Genomic DNA, 26,177 nt, shown 5'->3' on the forward strand with positions numbered 1-26,177 from the left:
GGAAAATCATACTTTGAGACCTCAAATTGATGGAAATTATGTAAACAAACATTTGTGTCTTGCAGTTTCTTCTGTTTTTGCCAGTTTCTTGTGATCGCCGTTAAGGTCACGTGTTTACATTTTATGATATATCGTATCTTTTACAAATTTAATATTGAAACTAATGATTTCTCTGATATTTGAGATAATTTTTGATGATAATCTGAAGAGTAGAATTTGAGGTTTTGGTGATTAATTGGTAAAATAGGTAGTGCTGATAAATGGATCGAATATTTTGTAAATTCTAAATTATCAGCACTGGTGATAAATATATATATAAATACTAATTTCATATTTTTTAATGTAAATTATGTTTATTTTATGCAAAGAATTGATTTTGCTTTGTAAAACTAGTTTATACCATCAGAATCCAAATGTTAGCATGGTGCTGATAATTGGATCAGAAGCATGCTGATAAATGGGTTTCCCTAGAATATCATCATCTCTTCTTATTTCTTTCTATTTATTTTTTCTCTTCTTATTTTTTGTTTTATTACCAGTATTATTAGCAGAGATTTTGTAGATGGTATGCAAGCTACGACAACTTTAGAGATTATTTTAGTAGTGCGCAATTGGTATGTCTTGATAGACAACAATATTTACTAACACCAGTCAAATTACAGGGCAGTTTAATTACTGAAAAACCATTTGAACGGAAAGGTGTTAAAAAAAAGAGATTGACTTGGCCATCGTACGTAATCGTGCAATAGACCATCGTAATTCGTTGTCATGATATAGACTAAACAATTTAATACGAGAAATGTCATCAAAGGTTGTGTTTTCATGCGATGGCCAAGTCAATCTATTTCATTTAAAACGTAAAATTAATGTAATATTGATATGATAACAATTTATATTATAACTTAAGACAGAAGGTCTCTTAAGTAGGGACTAAATAAAATAACCGACTTGGTATTACATACATGGATTTCACATTTTTTTACGGTACATAATAAACTGATGAGGTGCGCGACTTGGATTTTTTTACAGAATGTTTTTGATGGTATCTCACTTCTTTTTGTAGATTCAATTATTTCATTAAACAATAAAATGTAACTGCATCAATAACTTTGTAATCTCATACATTTATATGGGTTTACAAAGTTATTGGTGTGATGAAATTGTAACTGTATCAATAACTTTGTAACCCCATAAATTTTTAACCCCATAAATTTTTATAGGATTACAAAGTTATTGATGCAGTTGATGTATCTAAAAAACTGGACTGAATTTACAAAGTATTTGATTTTTCCCCTGATTTAGGTACTAAATACTAATTTTATGCAAAAATTTTAAGCTTCTATGTCTGTTAAAAGTGCTTTATACTTTTGATGATCTGTCAGTCAGTGACAAAATTTCGAAACTTTAACATGTTATAATTCTTAAAGTAATGGTTAAAATTTAATGAAAATTCAAATATACCATGTTTGTATAATGCCTGCTTAGTATTTGAAAATTCAGGCTTCTTGTTTTATCCACAATGAAGTTATAGGCGGTCGAAATTGGCCTGAATGGCTTCGAGAAAAGGATGGTACGGCCGAGACGCTTTATTTTGCTCGACTTATACAGATAAAAGTATTATTAGTTTATAAGTAATTATTTTGTTACCTACTTACTAACTATGTAAAAAATAAATTAAAACAGGTTTTAATAATGTAACTAAATTTTTTTAATGCAATTCCTAACAGTGATAGTGAGGTGCTGATAATTGGGTTGCTCTGCTAGTAATTGGTGGAGATGGTGCCAGTAAATGGTGACAGACCCATTTTTTATTCTTACTTGTCTAAATAATCTTGGATAGATGTCTATCATGTTTTTCTTTTATTATTGTCTTCCTTATTAAATATTATAACTATAAAATTTACCTTAACGGGTGAAAGCCTTTTTTTCACAATAATAAATTGACTTAAATTAGGACTAACTCTTAAAGTGCTGATAATTGGGTACTTTACCCTAGATTAGTTTTTTTAATTTTAATTATCAGCGATTTTGATTGAGATAAATAAAACCTTTTTAGATCAATTTCGGATAACATACAATCTGAACACTCAAAATGTAGTTTATGTGTTTTGAATAATAATTTAAATAATTTACAATATTTTTACTATAATATTAGTTCTTGAGATATTATATTGTTTTTCTAATATTTTAAATGCAGATTTATCTTCTTTCTTCTTCTTTCTGCTGAATTAAAAGAAGTCAGCAATATCGATATAGGTAATTAAACAGAATTGAATCTTCCAATTTGAAGAGACCAACTCAGAACAGGCATAAGTATTTATTGTTTATTGATTCTAACGTCTTCCTGTGTACTCTTATTGCATGATAGTAGTAATTAAAACTGTAGATTTACTGTAAAATACGGACAAAATGCATTAGTTTGTTTGCCGAGTAATTTATTAAAAGGACCTACTTTAAAATATTTCTAATTAGTTACCTACCGTGAGGGAGTGAAGATACTTCACTTAAAACACTGGACATCATAACAGTACAAATTGCAATTGCAAATTAATTGTACGGACAGCCAATCCTCCGACACCACGACAACAAATATGACGACAACTTTTGCGAAACCGAGTGAACGCGAATGAAAACATGGAAATGGAAGAGGTAAAAATGTCACATCGACATTTACTATTTGACATTGACAGTCGAACTTGCAACGTCAAAAACGTATGCTTGACAGTTTCGAACACTCCATTACACGTGCGTTTTCATGGCAGTAAGTACATATAGATGGGCGAAGGATAAATAGGTACTCAATGGACAAAATATGTATATTCGAGTATTATTCCAAAGTAGATAAAACCCCGTTTTTATCCTTTATTAAATGATATTTATATATATCAAATGGATATTTATAAATTTTGCGAATTGGGTGACGTTTTATTATCAAAAAATGTAAAAAGGTATAAATCTAATTGTAACATAATTCTATCTAGAATAAATTGTGATCTTATAAGTTAATGACTTATGATGAATTTATGAGGCACTCTTTCGCTTATACGTCTTCATGCTGTGACAAATGGCATGATAAAAGCGTAGACACCTAAAAAGGCATTTTTCACCGATTAATCATTTAATTCGAAAATAATGCAAATTAAAAATAACAGTAACTTTTAATCGTTTATACATTAAGCACCTATTTACATTCTCATAAATAATTAATAAACAGAATTAACACCAGGCTGCAACTAATTAAAAATGAATAAGTTTAAAAACTGTCCCAAAGACTTGTTGTGCTTAGTTTATTACCAATCTACCATCCATTTCTGATTTCTTTTTGCACAGCTGTTCAATTATAACCGTACCTGGTAGATTTCGCGTTACATAGCTCTGGCTACACTCAATTGCTGTGGCTGTCTGGTTGTCAAACAAAGAGAAAATATATATTTTTTCCTTTAAATCTATTGTATTTTATGCTGTCTGATAGTTTTACACGTTAAGGTGTGTATTTTTATTAACGCTTTATACATGCGTGAGTGGTGTGTTGTTGATTGACGCCATAATCGTGTGACAACTTTCACAGATCGCATAATCAACCAGGCAAACTGGATTGAAGAAAATGATGGATTCGGACTCGTCCGGCGCGGACTTCTGCCGGTTCTGTCGTTCGGAGGCTTCGTCTGACAGACCGCTGTTCCATCCGTGTATCTGCACAGGCTCCATAAAATGGATTCATCAAGAATGTTTAGTGCAGTGGATGCGATACTCCAGGAAAGAGATTTGCGAGCTATGTGGCCACCGATTTTCTTTTATGCCGATATATTCTCCGGACATGCCTCGCAGGCTGCCTATCCGCGACGTGGTGGGCGGCCTGGTGACGTCCGTGGCGTCCGCCGTGAAAGACTGGCTGCACTACACGCTGGTAGCGCTCGCTTGGCTCGGCATCGTGCCGCTCACCGCCTGCAGGACCTACCGCTGTCTGTTCTCGGGCTCCTTGGACCCAGTGATTTCATTGCCCTTTGACATAGTATCTGCTGAAAACCTTGCTAAAGATGTCTTCTCTGGATGTTTTGTTGTAACATGTACACTGTTCTCTTTTATTGGCCTTGTTTGGCTGAGAGAGCAGATCATGCATGGCGGTGGCCCAGACTGGATGGAGAGAGAGAACCTGCCAGCTCCACCCCCTGAAGACCTCCCTCTGCAAGACAATAACAATGACAGAGTGAATAATGGAGCAGGGGATGGTGAGGTTGGTATAAGAGATGAGGTTAATGCTGAAGTTGGAGAGGATCCCCTGGGGGCAGATGAAGCAAACTGGAACCCAATGGAGTGGGATCGTGCAGCTGCTGAGGAGCTTACCTGGGCCCGTTTACTTGGCTTGGATGGTTCCATGGTATTCTTAGAACATGTGTTTTGGGTGGTGTCCCTGAATACATTGTTTATAGTGGTGTTTGCATTCTGCCCGTATCATATTGGAAGGTTGGGAGCTGCTATGGCGGGGCTGACAGCTGAGGGTCCGTTTGCTGGGCCACTGACAGCTCTAGCAGGGTATGTGTTGGTGGGGGCTATACTGGCAGTGTTACATGGCATGGCGTCCCTGCTGCGCCTGCGGAGTGCTAAGAAGGCACTGGGATTCTGTTATGTAGTTGTGAAGGTGGCTCTGCTGTCTGTTGTTGAGGTGAGTAGATTATTCAGTATTTTAACCCTACAAAATTATTTCTTTATCAAACTCTCAGATCAAATGATTTATGCAAAACATTGTTTGTAAATCAACACCCAAAATCCTATAATATTATTAAAAGCAGGTAACTTATACACATTAGCATTAAGAAAACTAGTTTCACAACTTGTATGTTTACATAATTTTTGCTCATTTGGGAGATACTTTTTAAAATATTTCCTTATTAGTTATGAGTGCATGTGAACTTATCTGATATGAACTTGAGGGCAGTAATAATCAGTCATTACCCTTTCTATAAGACAATAAAATTATATCTTCAGATATGATATGGCTGAAATTGAATGATTATTAGGTAATAATTTATAGGTAAATAAGATTTTCTAATCATAATTCAACTGATATAGAATTTTCCAATTTCAATGTTAGTCTTGTTGGTAATGCTTTTAATATGACTAAACAGCTGAATCTAATTGGATGAATTTTTGACACAGATAGATAGAATTATGAAGATGATTTAAGGCTAGTAACTTTTTTGGGTGAAATTTTTGAGCTAAGATACAAAATAAGGGCAATATGTATTTTTCAGTAACAATTTTTACTTTGATAAAATTATTTTCTAATTGGATTTTTTTCGTTTTGTATGATGATGAGTTATTTATTCTTGTTATCTTTACTAATGAGCAGTTTAAGATTAATGAGTATACAAAAAATGTTTCTTTGGGAAAGTTGTTTGTAATCATGAGTACAACTATATGTTTAAATATCCTTCACTAATTACCGGTCACCCTACATATTGTTGCACCTGTCTCCCATTGGGGTAGGCAGAGATAACAAAACTGTTACTATCCCAAACATTTAAAGAAATTCCTTTAGTCTTTATTTAGTGTAAGTGTAAAGTCATTAACAATGATAAACACAAAACAATTAAAATTAATATTGTGAACAATTACATATGTTAATGAACTTGTCTGTCTTAAATGAATGTTTATTCATTAGACAATGGTTGTAAGTAATAAAATAATTAATGCTCATTAATAAATTAGGTAACTTTCTTTTTTATTTTGTCTGGAATTTTGCTCAATAAGATGTGAACTGATGAGGATGAAAGGAAGACAATATGAACACTGATTTTAGATGTGGAAGAATGGAAAGGTAGAATATGAACACGATATCCTTAGTACGACTTTACGACAACGAAATGAGAGCGCATTCGGCACTCTGATTGGTTTGTTCATTTGCGCCGGTCAATCAGACCGCCGAACGCTGTCTCGTTTCGTTTTCTTTCAACGTAAAGCAATCTCGTATTAAGAGTACATATGTGACTGTGTGAAAAACGATATACAAAAAAAGACAGAATTTTGACTCAATCTCCCGAAGGAAATAGGTACATTAACCTCTACCAACGAATAGAGTCTTCTCTTAAAGACCTATAATGATCCAATAAGATTTACTTCAGTATGTGTGTTTTTACCGGTATACCTCTTTAGTAATAACTCCAATAAGAAGATCCTTATTGGAGTTTTCTCCTTATTGAAAACTAGCGACCCGACTGAATTTTCTGTACTATAAACCTCACGGAGCCCGAGACCTTTCCAACGAATGCAAAACTGTGGAAATCGGTTCGTGCGTTCTGGAGTTATAGCGTCAGGAAGGAAAACCCGACTTATTTTTATATAATAGATAAACAGCAAAACCAGATTACACACAAATTAGTCAAAGGCTAAAGTTTGTTATAATTAAATATTCTAGGTCTATTTAAACAAATTATACAAATTGTTAACTAATTCTAACTAACTAGTCAATGCACTCCAGTTCAATATTTAGATTTGTACTGCTTTTTGGTCTGAGGACAATGACTTCTCTAACCTTCTAATGAGTCATTGCCACTGTATTTGTTAGGTTTTTAGGCCTAATTGATAATAAAAAGTGTTATGAAAAGTAAACATGCTATGACACACAATGATGCAATATTTTTTGGGTGAATATTCCTATAAGAGGCAATCTGAGTGTGTGTAAAGTCAGACTATTATTGCTATGTTATTTCGGTTTTTGAATTCAGTGGTGGTACAGAGTCTGAAGTGGCATCTGGTATCCCTTACTAGGTAGTTAGTTTTGCGATCTCATTATATTTCTACAGTATACACCTACTAGTAACAGTTAGTACCAGTTATAACTAGTTTGGTGGTAGTAGGTGTTACACTACATTGCATGATGGATGGTGGACCTCTTCTATTCCTTTGCGAAATAAAAAGCAATAAAATGAAGTGGTCATATGCGTGACTGAGATATAGCAACTGGGTCTGCAATCAATAAATTTAATAATTATTATGATATCGACTTAATCACGTAACTGTTTGACGAGGAACTCGACTAGTTTCAAGCCATGCTAGAGACTCATATTCATGGCGCGGAATGCTGCTCATGAATATGAGTGTCTAAGATGGTTGTAACTAAGCCGATAACATAATAATTAATTTAGTATGTTTTACAAAAAATAACATTGAATAGTTTTTTAACTAATATAACAATTGTATCGCCCTGTAAAATTCTCTAAATAAATTATACCAAACGCCTCGCCCTTCAAAACTGTGTTTTGTACATAGGTGTCATTTAATACCTTATTATTTTCCAGATTGGTGTGATACCGCTAGTCTGTGGCTGGTGGCTAGATCTCTGTTCCTTATCAATGTTCGACGCTACGCTTAAGGACAGAGAGTCGAGTTTGCAAGCAGCTCCATGGACCCTCATGTTCATACATTGGCTGGTGGGAATGGTATATGTGTACTATTTCGCGTCGTTCATTCTCTTGTTGAGAGAAGTATTAAGACCTGGAGTGCTGTGGTTCTTGAAGAACTTGAATGATCCCGATTTTAGTCCTGTGCAGGTTTGTTTTGGCTTTTTTAATTTATTTTGTTCTGTATTTAAATTAGTTAAATAACATTTGTACTTAATTGACTGCCTCGTTGATCGAGTGGTCGCAAGGCGACTTCCGGGCAAGGGGTGTCGAGTTCGGTTGCTGGGCCGGGCAAAGTACTGCTGGGCTTTTTTCGGCTTTTCGAAATTTTCTGAGTAGTAGCACAGAGTCCGAAATTGTGTCCAGTATATGGCAATAAGCTCACCCCCTATAACTTGGGAATTATAACAAAAAAGGAGAAAAGTGAAAAATCATAATGTCGAGAGGTAACAACGTACAAGAAACATCTTCAAACAAAGACCATAATTCTAATATAATAAGAAATTACTAAATCTAAATACGCTCCAACCAATTATAACCATCAAATTAATTCCAGGAAATGATCCACTTATCAGTGTGGTCCCACATCCGTCGGCTGGTGGTGTCTGCCATGATCTTCGGTACGGCTGTACTGTTCATGCTGTGGCTGCCCATCAGGGTGATCAAGTACGTGCTGCCCGGGTTCCTGCCCTATGCCGTGGCTGTACACTCCGATGCCCCGGTCAATGAACTCAGCTTGGAACTGCTCTTGCTACAGGTGACTATAAGTTTTAGTTATGTTACATACGCCCGAATACTCAAATGCTACTCAATTTTAAGTTGTACTTAAACATCGTGCTATCTCTGTCATTTTATAAAGAATTGATAGGAACAGAACTAGTTTTGAGAGTGTCTTAAAATTGAATAGCGTTTGAGTATTCGGACAATAGTGTTATTGATTGCCTTGTTGGAATGGGTGCGATTGTTGGGTATGAGGTCTTATGTTTAAGCACTAGGTCTAATAAAGCATCATGAGAATCCCTTAGAATGTTTAGTGATTCAGAAATTCTCAGTAATAGTAGTTTATTAGCATGGTGTTTCTTACTCATTCTTCTCTATAGGCGTCAACATAAATCGTTTTCTTTTTCTTCTCCTCTAAACATATCTTCTGATTTATTTCGATCCAAGACAGTCATTCATGTCCCTAGGACGCGCCTGACTTCCGTGTTTCGGTGTATCTACTGTAGATCCTAGCTTACAGGAGTTGCAGTGGTTTTGGGAGGTTGGGGCGGGCTTGTCGCAAAAAAAAGAAAAGGCCTCTACATTTTAGAAAGAGTATATAGCTAAGAGGAGGATCAATTGACTTTAGTAATTAGGTGATTGCAAGAATTTATAATATGACTGGGTGGAAAGTGGGTGTTACATTCTATAATGTATGATGTTATGATTTCTTAGGTCATCATCCTTATTGATGGTCTAAATCTAGGTAAACTCTGTGGCTCGATTCTTAGGATGCTTTTCCACCTGAGATATGCTACCCTATGTTGCTGTGGATACGTTGTTGGTGTGGATGCATTTGGCTTCCACCAATCATATTCATTGGTACACATAGCTTAGCACTGGTGGAAACGGGTTCAACTAAGATAGTTTTTTATATGGAAAGATGCATTCTATGGGTTGTTTCCCTACTATCGATAACGTCTCGTCTGTTATTATATGAGACACAATAGAAAACACATTGTGTTTCTTGCAGACCTGCGTTCCGACATACCACGAGTTATTATAGCAAAGGCAACAAGATTTGAAACGAAATATTTCTTTAATTTATAATATAGACAATGACACTTTAATTAAACAATTTAGTCGTCAAAACTTTATTATGTATTTTTAAATACAATAGCTATGCTAATGAGAAAGAGTTGTTTGTATGTGACTTCATGATTGAATGCCGGTATTGTTGAGATCGATGTCCTTAAGTTCTTTTCCCGAATGGAAGTATTCATTATGGTTCGTAAATCGTGCTTCTCAGAACCCTCTTTTTCTTTTTGAGGGGGTTAAATCATCCAATGTCTTATCCTGCCTTGGGTTAGGCGAAAGAGAGTGTCAGACTCTTACTGACTAAAAACCACCCCATTCCTACTCCTGCTGCGAGCCGGAGCTCCGGTAACCCGTTAAGTTGTCCACGGCTCCTCTCAGTATCTTGAAGCCTCAATACTATTTACTATGCTATGGAGTCGAATTTGTCCACATGTCCTAAAATTACGATAGGCCACAGACAGGTCCTGAAAATTTTCTTCTACTGTGTTCCCCAAGCAAAATACTAAGCATATGGATGATAGCCTACCCTCCATTATAAGAGACCTATTGTTCAGTAGCATTTTGCACTTCGGACTACAACAAGCATGATTAAGCCAACTCATTCAGAAAATCATTCCGTCCCTCTCATGTTCATACAAAAGACAGAGATAGCATGCCATGTAGGAATGCTCATTATAATAATAATTAGCAAAGTATGCGCGTCATCTAATTGCGTATTCTTTTTTTATTTGTTTGTGCGTTGATCAGTAGTTAGATTAGGTGGTAGAATAAAAATTTCTAAAAGTTTATGCTATATTTGTATCTTTGCTGGAGCCGGGCACTATTCCTAAATTCGTCCAATATTAAACATTATGATAGTAGACTATGACAAGGGTGTTAAGTACGAAGAAAACAAACATTTCGTTCACCAGTCGCATTTCCGACTACTCGACCAACGAGACCCAGAATAAAGAATTTACAAGCACGGTTCAGAAATGCAGTGGCTGACAAAGACAGGTACCATGCGCAGGGAGCATACTCTATGTGTGATCCACAAGTTGTCGTTTCGGGTCTGGGTGTGATGTGTATGTGAACAAAATGTTTTAAATTCATCTACGTCACAGGAGAAAGTCCTAGTGTGGGCTTTTTTAATAACGAAATAATAAAGAATTATACAAAACAAGCACGTAAAAGTGACTGTTAGAAAAACAAATTTATGATCAATTCCCATTTCCCTTACAGTGTCGTAGCAAATATGCTGGGAAGTGGGTATCATAGTCAGAATCATTCATTCAAGTTAGACCAAAAATACACTTTTAAGCGTCTAATAGATACTAAAGAAACTATTCCGAAAACAAAATAGTAATTAGTTACTAATTAAGTATCAGCCTACAGGTCCTCGGCTCATTCCAAAATGTACATTCCTATTGAGAAGAACGAGCTAGTAGTAACTCCAAATAAGTTTCAGTATTCCCGGTATCCAAGCCGTACTCAGAGTAATTTAATGGTCATTTAACCTAGTCCTTAGCAATTGTATTTGGAATAGTTTAAGTAATCATCAAATGTCTCTGAGTGCGCCAGTAAAACCTCATATTCAACAGTCGCTTTCCTAACCATTACTTACCAAAGAGGCAGTTTGAAATTAAAATAGAATTCATCACAATTATAAAACATTTGGTTCAACCACTAGGTATCGCATCGACAGGCTATTGATTTCCACAATTAATTAACGATAATTAGGTATTTGGATAAAGGAAAGTGCCGGCGTATGTAAAGCAGGTTGTTGTTCGGTTATTACAACTGACTACAAGCTACAAGTAGTTGTATATTAACATAATGTTTACTTATTAATACGCTGTACTACTTTGTATTCTGAACGTATGATTTAATGTAATTTCATTACCATATCTTGGGCACTAGTGTACTATAAGGGCCAGTTTTGCAAATCAGATAATATTTAGTTTTGTTATAGGTAAGTGTGTCATTAATGTAGTTAAAAATGGTACAGTTAGTAGGAAGTTACAGAGTCTACTAATTAAATTACCTATTACCGCATTTTTTTTAAATTGACGTTAATTCTTCTGATTGTTTGACACGTGTCCAATGTTGCCATAATTATATTGTTTTTTCCTACTAACATTTTTGCGTTAAGTAGGTGGCGCTAGTGAGTCGTAAAGTCTCCTTCATTCTGTTCACCCATGCTACCAGCTGGCTGTCGCAGCTCAATAATACATGGCAATTGAACCCTACAGGTTGAATAAAGCCGTCTAGCCGTAATTATGCTATGTTTAGTTTACTTTAGTAAATTGAAACTCTGTAGACTAGGAACTGCAAAAGAAATAGTGGTAATCTTAAAAGGCAACCAATAGCTTGTCGATTTATTAAGATCATTTTCTTTATCATCTTTTATTTTAAGTAAACTTCAGACCAAATTGTATTGGTATCTTACATGACTTGCAGTTGGATGTACCACATTTGGTAAGTACATTCTTTACGTATTTTTCTAAATGCATCATAATAGGTTTTCATTTCTTTGATTGATCATTATGTTGAGATCTACTTATAGGATCGGGTTATATCTGACGGAGTATGCGTCGCGTATTATCGGTCGCGTAACGCCACAACTGATTAATCCAAAGAAAAACACTTAACTGTTCACCGATGACACGTTAGTGCAACCAATGATGCACTCAACTTATTTTACATCAGATATGAACCGACCCTAAAGCAATAACTGCCAAAAGAAAATACTTGAAGGCAGTTTTTTCGACAAGCGTCGGTCACCAGTGACCTGCTCCTTCGTCTCGAAATAATGCATCAGTTTTTAATTAACACGTTACTTGGACGTGTGCAATTATACGAAGGAAACCAAACCAAACTAATCAGTCATACAGTGCTACAAAATTCTATTGAATAAAAACATAGAGATGTTAACTGCAACATGTAATAGGTATGGTAAAACAGTTTGCAAACCGCTTTCCAAATACTATGAAAATCTAGTAAGGGTAGCCAGAAAACTCAATCAATGGGTTTTAAAGGAAAATCACCCTTACTGTAGCGTGAAGAGGGCTATTTACGACTCAAAATCCCAAAAAATTGGGAAAAGGTTGACAAAAGTTAATATTATTTGTTCGCAGGTGATCCTTCCAGCGTTGTTGGAGCAGTCACACACTCGTACATGGCTGAAGGCGGGCGTGCGAGCGTGGTGCGCATGCGCAGCCGGCGTACTGGGGCTGCGGTCCTACTTGTTGGGGGAGATGCGACACGACCAGCCCATGCCTCACCCGCCGCGGCCACCGCATCAACTTGGAGCTGCTCATCAGGTATATTATATTGCTTAATTAGCTGATACAACATTTTTTTTTTTGAGATTATATATCTTCTTTGAACTTGGTCTAAAGTGGCACCGACCACATTCTCACTGCATCACCTAAAGATTGGCTAGCAAGAATACCTATGCCTGGTATTAAGCCCATTGTACAATAAACTTACAAAAGTAAAAAAAAATACATAAAAAATTGCTGTTTTGTTGTTTTGCATCACACAAAAGTGTCGTTGTCCGCCTTTTCCAAAGGACTTTTACATTTTTGTCAATAAAGCGATAAACATGTATTACAAAGTGAATTAACCCAATAATTAAAATCACTCACTTATTTTATAAGAATGAAACTACCTACAAATAAATAAATACTATAATTTGATTGTATTTGTTCCAGGCACTGATGCGTCGCGATGGTCCTGCAGGCTTCGAGCCTTACGTCCGAGTATCATGGTTCCCGCTCCGACTGGGCGCTCTATTGGTCCTGGTCTCCATGTCTCTCGTCATGGCCAGCGCACTTACCTTGGTGAGAGTTGTGTCACTTTAGTTGCATGATGACGTCATTATGAGCCCCGGTTGTGGGTCGAAAGTAGTTGAGCAGCGTTGAAAAGTAACGAGATCAGTCGTGTAGTCTAACAGTTGACGCGGTGGCTGGGCAACTGGCTGCCGTGCAACGGGTAGCGGGCTCAATTTCCGCTCGGAGCAATTCTTTGTGTGATACCCAAATTGTTGCTTCGGTTTGGTGTCGATGAGAAAAAAATTGCGTGGCTTAGGGGCAACATATTTCTAAAAAAGTGCGATCTTTTTTTTTAAACTTAATAACAACATAAAGAAGAGATGGAGCATAAGTAATTTATGCCTAGTCACTTAGTGCTATCCTTTTTACTCCTATTAGTTCTAAAATTATTTATACGTTTGTTAATTTGTAGGTGATTCCTGTCGCTATTGGAAGGCGAGTGATGGCTTTGTGGCTGCCGAAGGCATCGGATGGAGTTCACGAATTGTATACAGCGGCTTGTGGTATGTCGTTTTGTACTGATCTTATAAGGATAAACAAAAATTGGTTTTTTACAAAAAAAAAATTAAAGTGTCATTGTGTTTTTTGGACAAAAAGAGAGGTTTTGGCGTCTGCATTTTGCTGCCTTTGACTGGCATTAAATTTCTTAAGAAAATAGATTATTTGCCTTGTGATCATAGAATCGAAGTTAAAGGTCATCCATAGTTCATTAGAGTAACCTGGCAATCCGACTAGCACCGTTTTGCTTTGATCTTTGTTATAATAATATGGACTTATATGGATACGTGCTCATTATCGTTTGGTTTTATATTCTGTACTCTGAATGCTATTTTAACAGCTACGATTGGGATTGTATAGTTTTGACATTAAATAATTATTATTTACATCGAGATGGAGATTGATTGGAAGAGTAAAGGTATTCTTATACTTTAGACACATACTTTATTCTATATTGTTTCTATATTGTAGGTATGTACGTGTGCTGGGCGGTGGGTCGCGGCGGCACGCTGGCGGCGGGCTGGGCGCGCGGCGGCCGCGCCATGCTGGCGGCGCGCGCCGCGCTCTGGGCGCGCCTCGCCGCGCGGGCCGCACTCGCCGCGCTCGCGCTACTCGGGCTCGTACCGCTCATGTTCGGGTTGCTGCTTGAATTGGTAACTTGTTGCTTTATAATTGTCTTATCTTTTCATCCACATATTAAACCGTTCCTTTTGATCCTCGTAAAATAGTTTAGTAGTGTTTGTGACTCACTTCCTATTATTTTGTTAATGTATAGTGTAAGTATCTTGTTCTTTTGTAACATCCAATAAATAAATAAATAAAAATTAACCCAGTCCTTAGCAATTGTTTTTAAAACAAAATCATTACTAAGGAATAGTTTAAGTAATTATTACATATCTCTGAGTACAACATTCCGTTTATGTATGTTTCACATATTTACACCGTAAATATGATTTGATTGATATGATGTAAAGTTTTAGTAACAGAATGCACCAAATACATAAAAATATGTCAACCAAATGAAACTTATGAGGTTCGAAAGCGAAATCTAGCAAAATATAATTCAGTTTTTGAAGATTGTCTATAAAATAACAGAATCACATAAACCCCTTCAGATAAAACATTTTAGTATTAATTACTTACTCCACTACAGCTCATTGAACCAAAATAACTATACATCACATCCCATTTATTTTCCCTTCCATTCAATTTGCAACCTTATCCCCAGGTGCTAGTGATCCCGCTCCGCGTGCCAATCGAGCAGTCCCCGGTACTGTTCGTATGGCAGGACTGGGCACGCATTACATACCTTTTATTTTCCCTTCCATTCAATTTGCAACCTTATCCCCAGGTGCTAGTGATCCCGCTCCGCGTGCCAATCGAGCAGTCCCCGGTACTGTTTGTATGGCAGGACTGGGCACGCATTACATACCTTTTATTTTCCCATTCATTCAATTTGCAACCTTATCCCCAGGTACTAGTGATCCCGCTCCGCGTGCCAATCGAGCAGTCGCCGGTACTATTTGTATGGCAGGACTGGGCACTAGGTGTATTGTACACGAAGATAGTGTGTGCGCTGACCATGATGGGCCCCGACTGGGCCATGCGACGGGCCATCGAGAAGGCCTACCGAGACGGTATTAGGGAGATGGATTTGAAGTATGTATATGTTTTGTTTTGTTGTGAAATAGACATTGATTTATAAAACCTAAGATTCATATTTCAGTGTCTTAAAACAACTGTCCATATAAAATGAGAGCAATATGTGCACTTTTCGCTAAGAGCAAAAGAGTCTCGCATTGAACAAAATGCCAAAATTAAATTGTATGTTAATTTTCATTGATGTGTGAGTTGTTGGGGACAGTTTCGTGTTATTACAAATTAAAGAAAATATCTTCACCCCAGATCTTAAATTTTTCGGGCATTGGTGAAAATTTTTAATAATTTATTTTTGACCCAGTCATCATCCCTATTGTCCATATAAAATGAGAGCAATATGTCTTTTCTAACAGTCTCACATTGAACAAAATGCCAAAATTGAATTGAATGTTGAATTTGCAATGTCATATGGTTGCAATGTGTAATCGTGAGTTGTTGGGGACAGCCCGAGTTATTGCAAATTAAAAAAATGTTTTCACCCCGATCTTGAATTTTTCGGGCCCTGGTGTAACTCGAAAGCAGTCGAGCTTCATCGAAATTAGTCGAGCATCTTTGAAACGAACGTGTAATGTTTGTAGGTTCATCCTGCGCGAGATAGCGGCGCCGTGCGTGTGTTGGCTGGGTCTGGCCCTGGCGGTGCCGTACGCGCTGGCGCACTCTATATTACCATTACTAGTCGCGGCGCCCGCGCAGCGCAACCTGCTGGCGCGCCGCGTCTACCCCGCGCTACTGCTCACCGCGCTCGTACTGGCGCTCACCGTCTTCCAGGTAATATATCTTATAATTTCAGCTTTTAATGAAAAATAAAAATACTCATCCCTAAAACAAGACAAAATAATCACTCAAAGTTTTAATATAATCCTGTGGCATAGGTGTGCATATTAAAAAAGAGCAATTCAGCATGAGCAATCATTCCTAGGCAAGGCAAATAATGTAGCCTTCATAGAATACACAGATTATATGATATTGTCAGTAGTATCTAAATTATCCTAGAAAGTACATATAACTCGGAAAAAGTCACATCAGTACTTGCCCTTGGTAGGTTTCGAGCCCGCTCCTCATGCATGAGGAGCGGGCGTCTTAAACCTCCGGGCAACTACGACATACATATTATATGTCATTGATACCATAATATCAATGTATGAACCTATATAATAGTTAACACAATACTGTTTCCCCCAGATACGTCAGTTCCGCAAACTATACGAGCACATAAAGAACGACAAGTACCTGGTCGGGCAGCGCCTGGTCAACTACGACCACCGGCGGCACAAACAACAGCAGAGCACCGTCCCCGCCAACTGAACGTGACGTCAGCGCCGTGACGTCACCCGTGACAGGCCGTGTGATAGACACCAACGATCTCTGTAATTATACCCTTCTTATAAGCGAAACTTTCTTTATACAACCTCGCTAAGTGATCATTTTTTAAAAGAGGTTTAAAATGTATACTTTTACGCGGTGGAGGTCTATGTTAATGTTCGTAGAACAATAACAACAAAAATGAATCTTAGCACTATAATAACACGGTGCAAAGTTATTTGAATTAGTCGTATCACTACATGTATCTTGTAAATAAAAATGTTTTAGTCACTTAACTTTTAAACCACATGTTGGCATTCCTTGTATAGAAACGTTAGATCTCATGGCCACACTATTTATTGGAGCCAAGCTAAGTAAATAGCACCTTGTGAATCGTCTTCACACTGCCTCTGTCACGAACCGAAACGTTTTATTAAGTTTAAGTATCGATATCCACTCGATTGTATGTGACTACTCGATAAAACATGTGGAACTTTTACCAAAAATAGCTAAAGCGAAACACTAAATGTTAGAAATCGATTATATTAATCGAGTGAAAGTTTAATCGATTGTGGAGATGTATGACGAAATCGATTTTAAATCGTAGTTAGATATAAAAGCTTGAGCCTAATTAGTAAGTTGCGTGGTGGTAAACGATTAAACTTTTACCGATTAATAGTCGATTATTCGCATTTATTTTAAGTCAATCGGCATGGAATTTATTTTTTATGTGAAAAAAGATTATAAATAATTTAAAAGACACGAAAGTGAGAGAGAATCGGGTTTATATCGACTGGACACGTATTAATTGCCACATGTTACTACTTAAGTACAATATTTACTGAGGGGAGCGGGGTGCACACATATGTCTCGATAATATTAATACTTTACCTACATATTTCCGCATTTCCTATAATCAAACTTTAAATTTTGATAATCATAACCTGTGTCGAACTAAATTCGCCTTAGTGAAAGTGATCATAAGGTTGTAAATCATACTAAAATTATTTTGGACCATACATACACACTCGCTCCCATACCTACAGCATTTTTTCTTCATATGACGCTTTTTCATTGTGCAAGTAACTAGCCAGTGTATAGAATCACACATTTTCTTTTATTAACTATGCTGTACGGCTTACTTACGTAACTGTTTACGGGTTAACTCGATGAGTTTCAAGGGACGACGGGGCCCATAGATGTAACAAGCGGCGAAACTAGTCGAGTTACCTTTTCTAATAGGTACTCAAATAAGTCATACAGCATAATTAATGTCTCACAAAAACATTTTCTTAGATTTTATTTTTACTTGTTATTATTAATTATTGTAATATTTTTTTGGTCTATTTTAAAAGGCCTGACATGTTATTTTGCCAATGTATATTAAAATAATGTTATAATTCTTCCGTTGTAATCATTCCGACAAACCCCAAGACGTTACTTGCACAACAATTTGTGTAGAAAGTTCTCGAAAAATTAAGATTTCATAGTTCAGTACCATTAGTACGAGTTTCCTTTAAGTTTAATGAAATGGAAACTTGAGGCGCGTTCGGCGCTCTGGGGCCTTAGTACAAGTTGGCTTTACGTGTAACGAGATTGAAATGAGAGCGCGTTCGGCGCTGTGATTAGTTGCTCCTGTTGAGCCGGCCAATCAGAGCGCCGAACGTGGTCTCGTTTCGATGTCATTCAACGTAAAACAATATCGTATTAAGGGTACTGATTGGTTGGTTCTGTTGAGCCGGCCAATTAGAGCGCTCTCGTTTCGATCTTGTTAAATGTACCCAAAGCAAAGTCTTACTAAGGGATACAATTCTTTAAATAACATATTTCTAATAATAGTTAGCTAGGAATGTTTTCCGTGAAATAATTCTAATAAATCTACACACAGATGAAATTGAAATCTGATGGAAAGTTCTCGAAGTGCAATAATTTTAAACAAAAATCTTTCATTTAAAAGTTTTAGTTCTTACGACTGTGAACATAGAATATACAGTTAGCTAACATTATTTGGTATGCAAGTAAGAAAATTAAAAAAAAATAGTCTCGAACAGAAACAGTACCGTGAATAGAATTAAAGGGGTGAATAGTTACAGAAGACATTACAGGGTGAATAAGTGTTCTAACATCTATTCACTCCATTCTTGTATCTATTCACCCTTTGAATTATATTCACCAAGTTTTACCGTAGTTATTGTTGAACTAAATTGTATGTCTTTTCAACGAAGCCATATCTTTTGTAACCATTGCTTGACTCAGTAGCCAACCAATGGTTACTGTCTCTGTACTGAATAAATCTTTAGTTTTCTAATCTGTACCTCTACCATGAGTTTGAAGCAATAGTATTTGTCGATAGTCGCTAGCGACGACGTACATTTTTTGTATGTCAAATTTTACAACGCCTCTACCGGTCACATGTGGAACTAAAATTTTCCATACAAAAAATTTATGTCTTGTCTTGACTATCGAGTATCGACAAAAACAATTGTAGTAATCTCATGGTAGAGGTATTGTATTCTAAATAACTTAATTTTATCACATGCTACAATCTTTTTGCGCCTACTCACAGTGGCCAATAGTTTATATAGAAATATCATCTTTAAGATATTGATATAAAGTCGAAAATCCAGTGAAAACTTTGCCAGATTGGCCACTGTACATTTCTAAGAACGTCTGAATCTTATTCTTCAATAAGTTAGTCTTTGCTAGCCATCACATTAACAAACAGTTATTATTACTACTATCTATACTATAATTTAGATTAAACTTCCCGATTATACATTTCTGATTCATTATTTGAGTATTTATAATTCCGATACCACAGCTTGCCAGCTTATAAAAAGATTTTTTGTATGCGGCAACACATTAATAGATGTCGCTACATTGCTTTTGCAGTGGAAAGGAGTGGCCTATATTTGATTTTGTGATCGTATTTAAAACTGGATTTAGAAAGTGCCAAATCGATTCTTACTTGCATAATTTGATTAATCGTTTTAGTAAATTTGAACAATAATGATATTTACGTTTCAATAATTAAACAATATTTCTTCAATTGAACGCATTTGCATCGTTTGGAATTTAGAGGTTTCAACAGTCAAACATTGGTCACTCCTTTTCTACTTAAGTGCAGGTATCATCAACTTTTGAGCCAACTCCGAAGCTAAGTAACAGCGTAGTAGCAAGTACATTGGTCAGAACAAAAATGTTGACGAAGCCTGTATCTAAAAACCAGCTTTATTGCAATTTATAGTCAAATTAATTATGTTCTCTTCATACTTAGGGAAAAGTTAATTCCGTGTTTAATATAGATAATCAATTTTGGTATAGAGGATTCAATTTACGGAAAGATATTTTTTATATTCTATGGTATGGGCATAGACGCAGATTTAGGCTTAGTGGACACCGGCGGAGGCGCGGCGAAGGTATTGAGAACAATTTGAAATAAACCTTAACTACTATGGCATACGGATGAAAACGGCATGCAATGCTATCGCCGGTGTGTACTAGGCCTTACTATTCCATAATTTTAAAGTGTCACTCGTTGATAACATTTGAACTAAATAAAATAAAGTATGTCTGATTGTCTGCCTATAATTTTACGTAAAATAATTTCTAAATGACCGGCGTTATGTCCCGACTCAAAATTGCAAGCGAAAATCAGACTTACACCGTTTGTTATAAATGCTATTGTTGCGTGGTTTGTTATCACAAAGTTTCGTAATTTTAAGTCGAGGGGTGACGCGGTAAAATTAGCAAAAACATAAAAAATAAAACTAAATAAAATATTTATTTTAATTCCGCCCTAGTGTTAAGTAGTTTTATAAAGAAAATATTTATTGTACACTGCTCAATCTTGTATGTGTTTTATTCTTTTTAAAATAATTGTTTTTGTTTTTATTAAGCCAGGGTTGTACCCTTTTATTTCATAAAATGTTTAGTATTGTACAATTGTGTGTATAGTCTACAAAATCAACAATGTAGATGTAAAAATATAAAAAAAAAACGACTTCGGAAGTGGTTTTAATCATTTATTTGTGTGATTTTATTTTTAAATGACATGCTTAGTCCTTTCTGTGGCCTGAATACTTTTTCTGTCCTCTCTTCCCTGGGTTGTAAGTCTGTAACCTTTTCTTGTAAATTTGTATAAAATAATAATTTGACTGGCGTAGGATGTTTTCTTTCAGTTGTACTGTTATTATCAATTGTGAATTAATATGAGTTAGATGACAGTAGATACAGGCAGGTAATAAGCAATTTGTAAACAATAAAATGATTATTGAAATAGATTTTATCTTTTATTTTGAGAGATCCATTCCTTTACACGTTAAGCGCTGTCGGACACTGGTGACTGACGCTTAGCGGAGGATTTGCCTTCAACAGTTTTCTTTCGGCAGTTAATGCTTTAAACATAATTTTGTAATGTTGTTAAAATCGCTCACAACTGGACCAATATACAAGAGACTTAATATTAAATCAGAAATTTTAGAATAAATTCCCATATTAGTAAGTTTAAAAAAAAACTCATAAAAAGTTGACGGCGTCATTATCCTCAATCAAAAGTTTACAATTCTACCGATTGAAACACAAAATTTGGTTTTAATAAATTGAGCTGTGTCACTGCTCTCAACCAATCCAATAAAAATAAGGATGATAATAAGCTATTACGATACTTAATAAAGCGGTAGAACAATGACTTGTTAATAAAAGTTAAAGTTTTTTTGAAGAAACACCTGGAATGTTCCATTATCAAGTAGTATAATATGATGTACAGACAAACGGACAGACGTACCTTCCCCTCTATATGAAGTGACTTGACAAAGATATAAATCAATAATGTAAATACGGCCTACATTTTTGGTACGCATTCTACGCAAGCATTAACTTTCATCTTAAAAATGTAAGGCTGTGTCCACATGCTTAGACGAGAAAACTCAAAATATGTAAGTCTTGAGTCGGGGGTATTTTTGGTTTAGTAAATGACTTGTACTTTACGCTTATACTTACTAGTCGCTAAGGTATTGACGATTTTTATTTTATTGTACCTACCTTTAAATTCCAAAGTTAATAATAATAAAGAGAAATATTCTCTTGTAGTTTATTTTTTCAGTTAAAAAATTTGCCACTTGCCCAAGATGGCTTTCTACACATGCATAAAATTAAATCTTCCTCAAGAAAAAAGAAAAAATGTAGAAAGTTATAAAATCTGAGTAAATCACACGGGAACGTTATATAAAAACTTCTACTCATCACGATTTCCGACACACGTCTCTTATTACACGTGGCGGCCATTTTAAATAATAACCTACAAAAATATTTGACAGCTTGTACGACGCTTTATGCGTAAAAGCGCGGGAATCCTGCCGTCTAATCAAGTTCAGCCGACATATTGCGTTGTGTTTCGCACACGCGTTGAATTCATATCAACTGGAATGCTTATGTTTTATGCCGGCGTTAAACTAGTCACGTTGAATATGAACTCCTTGCTAGGAATGGTTTGTTTTGTGATAGAAGACTAGAAGATTTGATGCGGCTTTGTTCTACTTTTTTTCTACTTTCTACATCTTATTATAAAAACGTATAGATAGGCTTTTTTTGGCCGGAGATCGTCGCGCGATCCTCGACGCCCGGAGTGTACGTATAGATAGGCTAGATATCCATAAAATAATACATACAGCTACGTTGCTACATAGGCAGTATCCGTAGTATATTGTGTCTTATAGAGCTGGAAAGAAAAAAGCTAGAATATATCGACGATTCTTGGGAATACTTAGGTTAAGTAAGGTACGTAAATATCTTTATCTACGTCTATACAGATACCTACACAAGATTCTGATCAAAATGAACCCCTACAAGGAAAACTTTTGCTAAGATTGGATTACAAAATCAAATATCAAGTCATCCGATATTATCCGTTGGTTGGAATCCTTTCAAGAAGTCGCGGAAAGAGTTGAAGTTTGGCCTTTAAGATCGACGATACCGGATTCTGGAAGTTTTTATAAAGTTCTACGCGATTGAAATTAAATCATACTTTGCAATTTTCTCTCTCAATATCTTATTTATAGGAAATCACAATCAAATTACCAATAGGTTTAATTAGTTGGAACACATATTCTGCCGCCCAACATGGGACAACGTGTACCACGCTGGGCGCCAATACGAGATCCCCTTACCTATGCATATCTATTCAAGAACAAAACACAGACAGATTATTTTCTCTATACACGCCTATATAAAATAAGACGTTCTAAATATTCACTTCATATAGTTGGTATTAATAATCGCTGTTCGTAACAGCAAGGCTCACGTCATCTGTTTTGATATTGGATCTTTTTACGATCCTACCCTCGTAATATTATGGAGCATTTGTTATAAGATGACGTTGGCTCCACATTAATTATTGATGTAAAAGGTATATAAGTGTTTTTATAACTTGTTTGTGTAGTTAAAGGCAAGTGACGAAAAGGTCTCCCTTTTTTAAGAGTCAGGTTCTTACAGTAAAAGCTAGGCTAGGCTTTTAATCAATAAGAGTTTTACTGACTAAAATCCACCCAATTCCTACTCCTGCTTTTTGAGCTGAAGCTCCGTTAAATCCGCTAGGTAGTCCGCAGGTCTGTGACCCCCCTTTGTTAGTTTGATTGACAGGTAAAAAAGAAATTTAATACCTCGTAGTTCACCAATGATGATTACGAACAATGAGAGTAAAGTCTAACTGCCCCACTCAGACACGTTTAACGTTATATAAACTATTCCTTAGTAACGATTTTGTTCAGAAAACAATTGCTAAGGATTAGGTTAAGTAATCATTAAATGACTCTGAGTACGGCAGAAATGCTTTGTTCGCATTATGCTAGTATTTGGATCGAATAACGAAGTACACAGTAGTTCTCTCTCGCTTCTATCCCAAAATTGAAGCGAGAGAGAGAGAGTGTGTTACTAAATACTCGCTACTTAACTAAAATACTAGCGTAGTACAAACAAGGCATTAGACTCTATTGATTTAAAAGTTGTAGATACCTATTGATTTGGATGTTACAAAAGAATAAGATACATACACAATACATTAACAAAACAATAGGAAGTAAGTCACAAAGACTACTTAACTATTTTACGAGGATCAAATGGAACGGTTTAATATGTGGATGAAAAGATAAAACAAATAGTAGGTAAGTACTGACATCAAAAGGCCAAGCATCTAATGCGTTCTTTAGGAGATTTTCCTTTCGATTCCGCTTTGAACTTTCGCAATCGGTATTTGAAGAATTGGCTTAGATATAAAATTGATTGTAGAATATTATTGTTGGAAGACAATCAAATTAGAAGTACCCATAACCGACGAGCATCCGGAGTTGCAGACTATCTAGTGGGTTAACCGGGGCTCCGGTTCGAAAAGCAGGATTATAAACGGGGAGGTTTTTAGTCAGTAAGAGTCTGACACTCTCGCCTCATCCAAGGCGGGATAAGCCATTGGATGATTTTACCGCCTTAAAAAAACATTAAAAGTAAAAGCGTTTTATTTAACAAGGCAAAAAAGAGTTTCTAGAACATGTAATATCTAACATTTAATTCGAATTACTGAAGTGAAAATATGTGCAGGTTTAACTGAAACTGTGTAGTTTCAGAGTAAATACTTGTAAACTTCGTTAGTGTTGACTATCTAGTAGTGGTGTAGGCAAAGTTAGTTTATAGTTTCTAAATTACTCCTGTGTCAAAGGACTTGTATGAAATTCCATACGTCATGTTAGGCTGCGTTTCCATAGAAGCTGAGCTGCGCGGAGCCGAGCTAAGCCTTATAAAAATTGACCATTCACATTGCTCGAAATAGACCGTCTCATATCCGCTTTGATTTAGTGGAAACAGTGTTATCGGAGTTTAAAATCTATGCTGTTCGTTTGTTTGCTCCGCTCATCTCTGCTCGGTTATACTCGGTTTTGCTAGTCCCCGCTTGGCTCCACTTCACTCCGATCGACTCCACTCGGCTACGATCGACTCCACTCGGCTTCAATCAACTCCACTCGGCTCTACTTGGCTCCACTTCACCCAATTATATAGTTCAGATCTGCACTGCTCAGCTCTGCATAGCTTTAGTGGAAACATCTACCTATTTACACAGCTCTAATCAGCTGAACTCCGCGCAGCTCCGCTTCTGTGGAAACGCACCCTAAGTTAGCTAGTAGCTTAGATACCTTAAATTAATTTAATGTACCTGTGTAATGTACCTATCTAACTCTATTATTTCAGTAGAAGTTAGGCGAGATGCACCTGTAGTACGTACTTTAGCTTTTTTAATGTAATCAGTTCCATGTATGAAATTGGGAGTGAAATTTTGTTATAATCGGTCTTATCGGTTTTTTTGTGTGAGTAAGATTATTGGAGGCCCAATTACCCCTCTTCCCAATCCTCGACTCCCCAATAACCCTTAAAATAACGCCTCTGGTGCTTCGGGTGTCCAAGGGCGGCGGCGATTGCTTACCCGTTTAGCAGCTTATACAATAAAAAAATATCCATCTGTTTTAGTGGCAATCGATTTCAAAATATGTACAACTTTAGGCATTGAGTTTAGAAGTATCTTGTACGGAGTATCGACGGGACCAAGGGTCGCATATGTTTAGTTTAGCTACCTGTCTGTGCTCTGTGCTGCGTTTACATTGAAAAAATACTCGTTCAAGTTTGTCCTGTGACTTGAAGAATGAGGATTGGTGGTGCTCGTTCATACCTTTATTTAACGTGTTGAAATTCTTATTGATACCTTTTGTCTTACGAGTTCATAATTAACTTTTGACGGACAACGGTCATCAAGGTGAGTATAGGACACAAAGAAAGGATTCCAATTGAGATTAGAATCGCATACTCCCTAGCCTTTTTAAGGTTCTTCCATTATTATTAAATGGTTCTCCTATTTGAGTAGGCGTGGGCTCGTGTCGTATGGATGAGTAGTTGGTAGGAAAAGGAAAGTAAGATGTGTATATCAAACGAAGCACCAACTTCTCTAAAGTCAGCATTCATCGATGAAGTAGAAAAAAGGTTTCGTAAACTTTGTGAAGGATACAATGTGAGCAGATACATTTGTTTCACATTTGGTATTAGTCTTGCCCCTTAATAAGATGAGGTGATATAATTGGCAAAAGTTTATTAAAGATCTCTGTTGATAAAGCTAAAGAGGTATGTAGGATTCATGGCAACTGGCGTTTCATAGTCTCTGCCTACCCTATGGTAGACAGGTATGAGATTATGTATGTATCTTCTTTGAAAGCAGACGACAGAAAGAAGAAAAAAACTTCGTCTCCTCTGAAGAATAGCATTTTCAATTAGTACCTACCTAGAAACTAAATGCAACACTTTTTCTAACAATAAATCGTCGCAAATTCTACTATCTCATAAATACATTCATCTTCTGTTTATGATTAAAACCAATAACAACAGACCATTAACGTCAAACTCTATAAGGCGTCGATGCAGCAGACTATCAATCTCCAGAGCTGCAGAACACCTAGGTTCGAAAACAGGAGTAGGAACGGGGTGGTTTTTAGTTAGTAAGTGTCTGACACTCCCTCTCGCTTAGCCAAAGGCAAGAGAAGTCATTAAATGATTTTCGCCCCTTAAAAAAAAGACTATCAATCTACTCCGTTAAATCTAGGTATAAGGTACAAAATCCTGCCAAAAGAAATTCACTGGCCAAAGAAAAGCGCAAAAATTTAACGCCGGCTAGTAA

At 36.3% G+C, this 26,177-nt stretch overlaps 2 protein-coding genes across 3 annotated transcripts in view; one reads left to right on the forward strand and one right to left on the reverse strand.

Moving 5' to 3' along the window:
• The window catches only part of LOC118272419 (adenosine 3'-phospho 5'-phosphosulfate transporter 2), a 146,006-nt gene extending 143,358 nt beyond the window's left edge, over positions 1-2,648 (reverse strand). For both annotated transcript variants that reach the window (XM_050707965.1, XM_050707964.1), the window contains exon 1: positions 2,481-2,648. The gene's annotated coding sequence lies outside the window, so the exon portion shown is untranslated. The remainder of the gene's footprint in view (positions 1-2,480) is intronic.
• A 672-nt stretch (positions 2,649-3,320) lies between these two features.
• On the forward strand, positions 3,321-20,754 carry LOC118272307 (E3 ubiquitin-protein ligase MARCHF6). Its single transcript, XM_050707966.1, has 11 exons — positions 3,321-3,486; positions 3,569-4,663; positions 7,299-7,550; positions 7,957-8,157; positions 12,314-12,499; positions 12,893-13,021; positions 13,425-13,515; positions 13,982-14,163; positions 14,985-15,169; positions 15,748-15,937; positions 16,352-20,754. Exons 2-11 carry the CDS (start codon positions 3,605-3,607, stop codon positions 16,472-16,474), a joined length of 2,598 nt encoding a protein of 865 aa, XP_050563923.1. The 5' UTR covers positions 3,321-3,486; positions 3,569-3,604; the 3' UTR covers positions 16,475-20,754.
• The last annotated feature ends 5,423 nt before the right edge of the window (positions 20,755-26,177 follow it).

Source organism: Spodoptera frugiperda, chromosome 4 (genome assembly GCF_023101765.2).
Source record: "Spodoptera frugiperda isolate SF20-4 chromosome 4, AGI-APGP_CSIRO_Sfru_2.0, whole genome shotgun sequence".
Lineage (NCBI taxonomy): Eukaryota > Metazoa > Arthropoda > Insecta > Lepidoptera > Noctuidae > Spodoptera > Spodoptera frugiperda.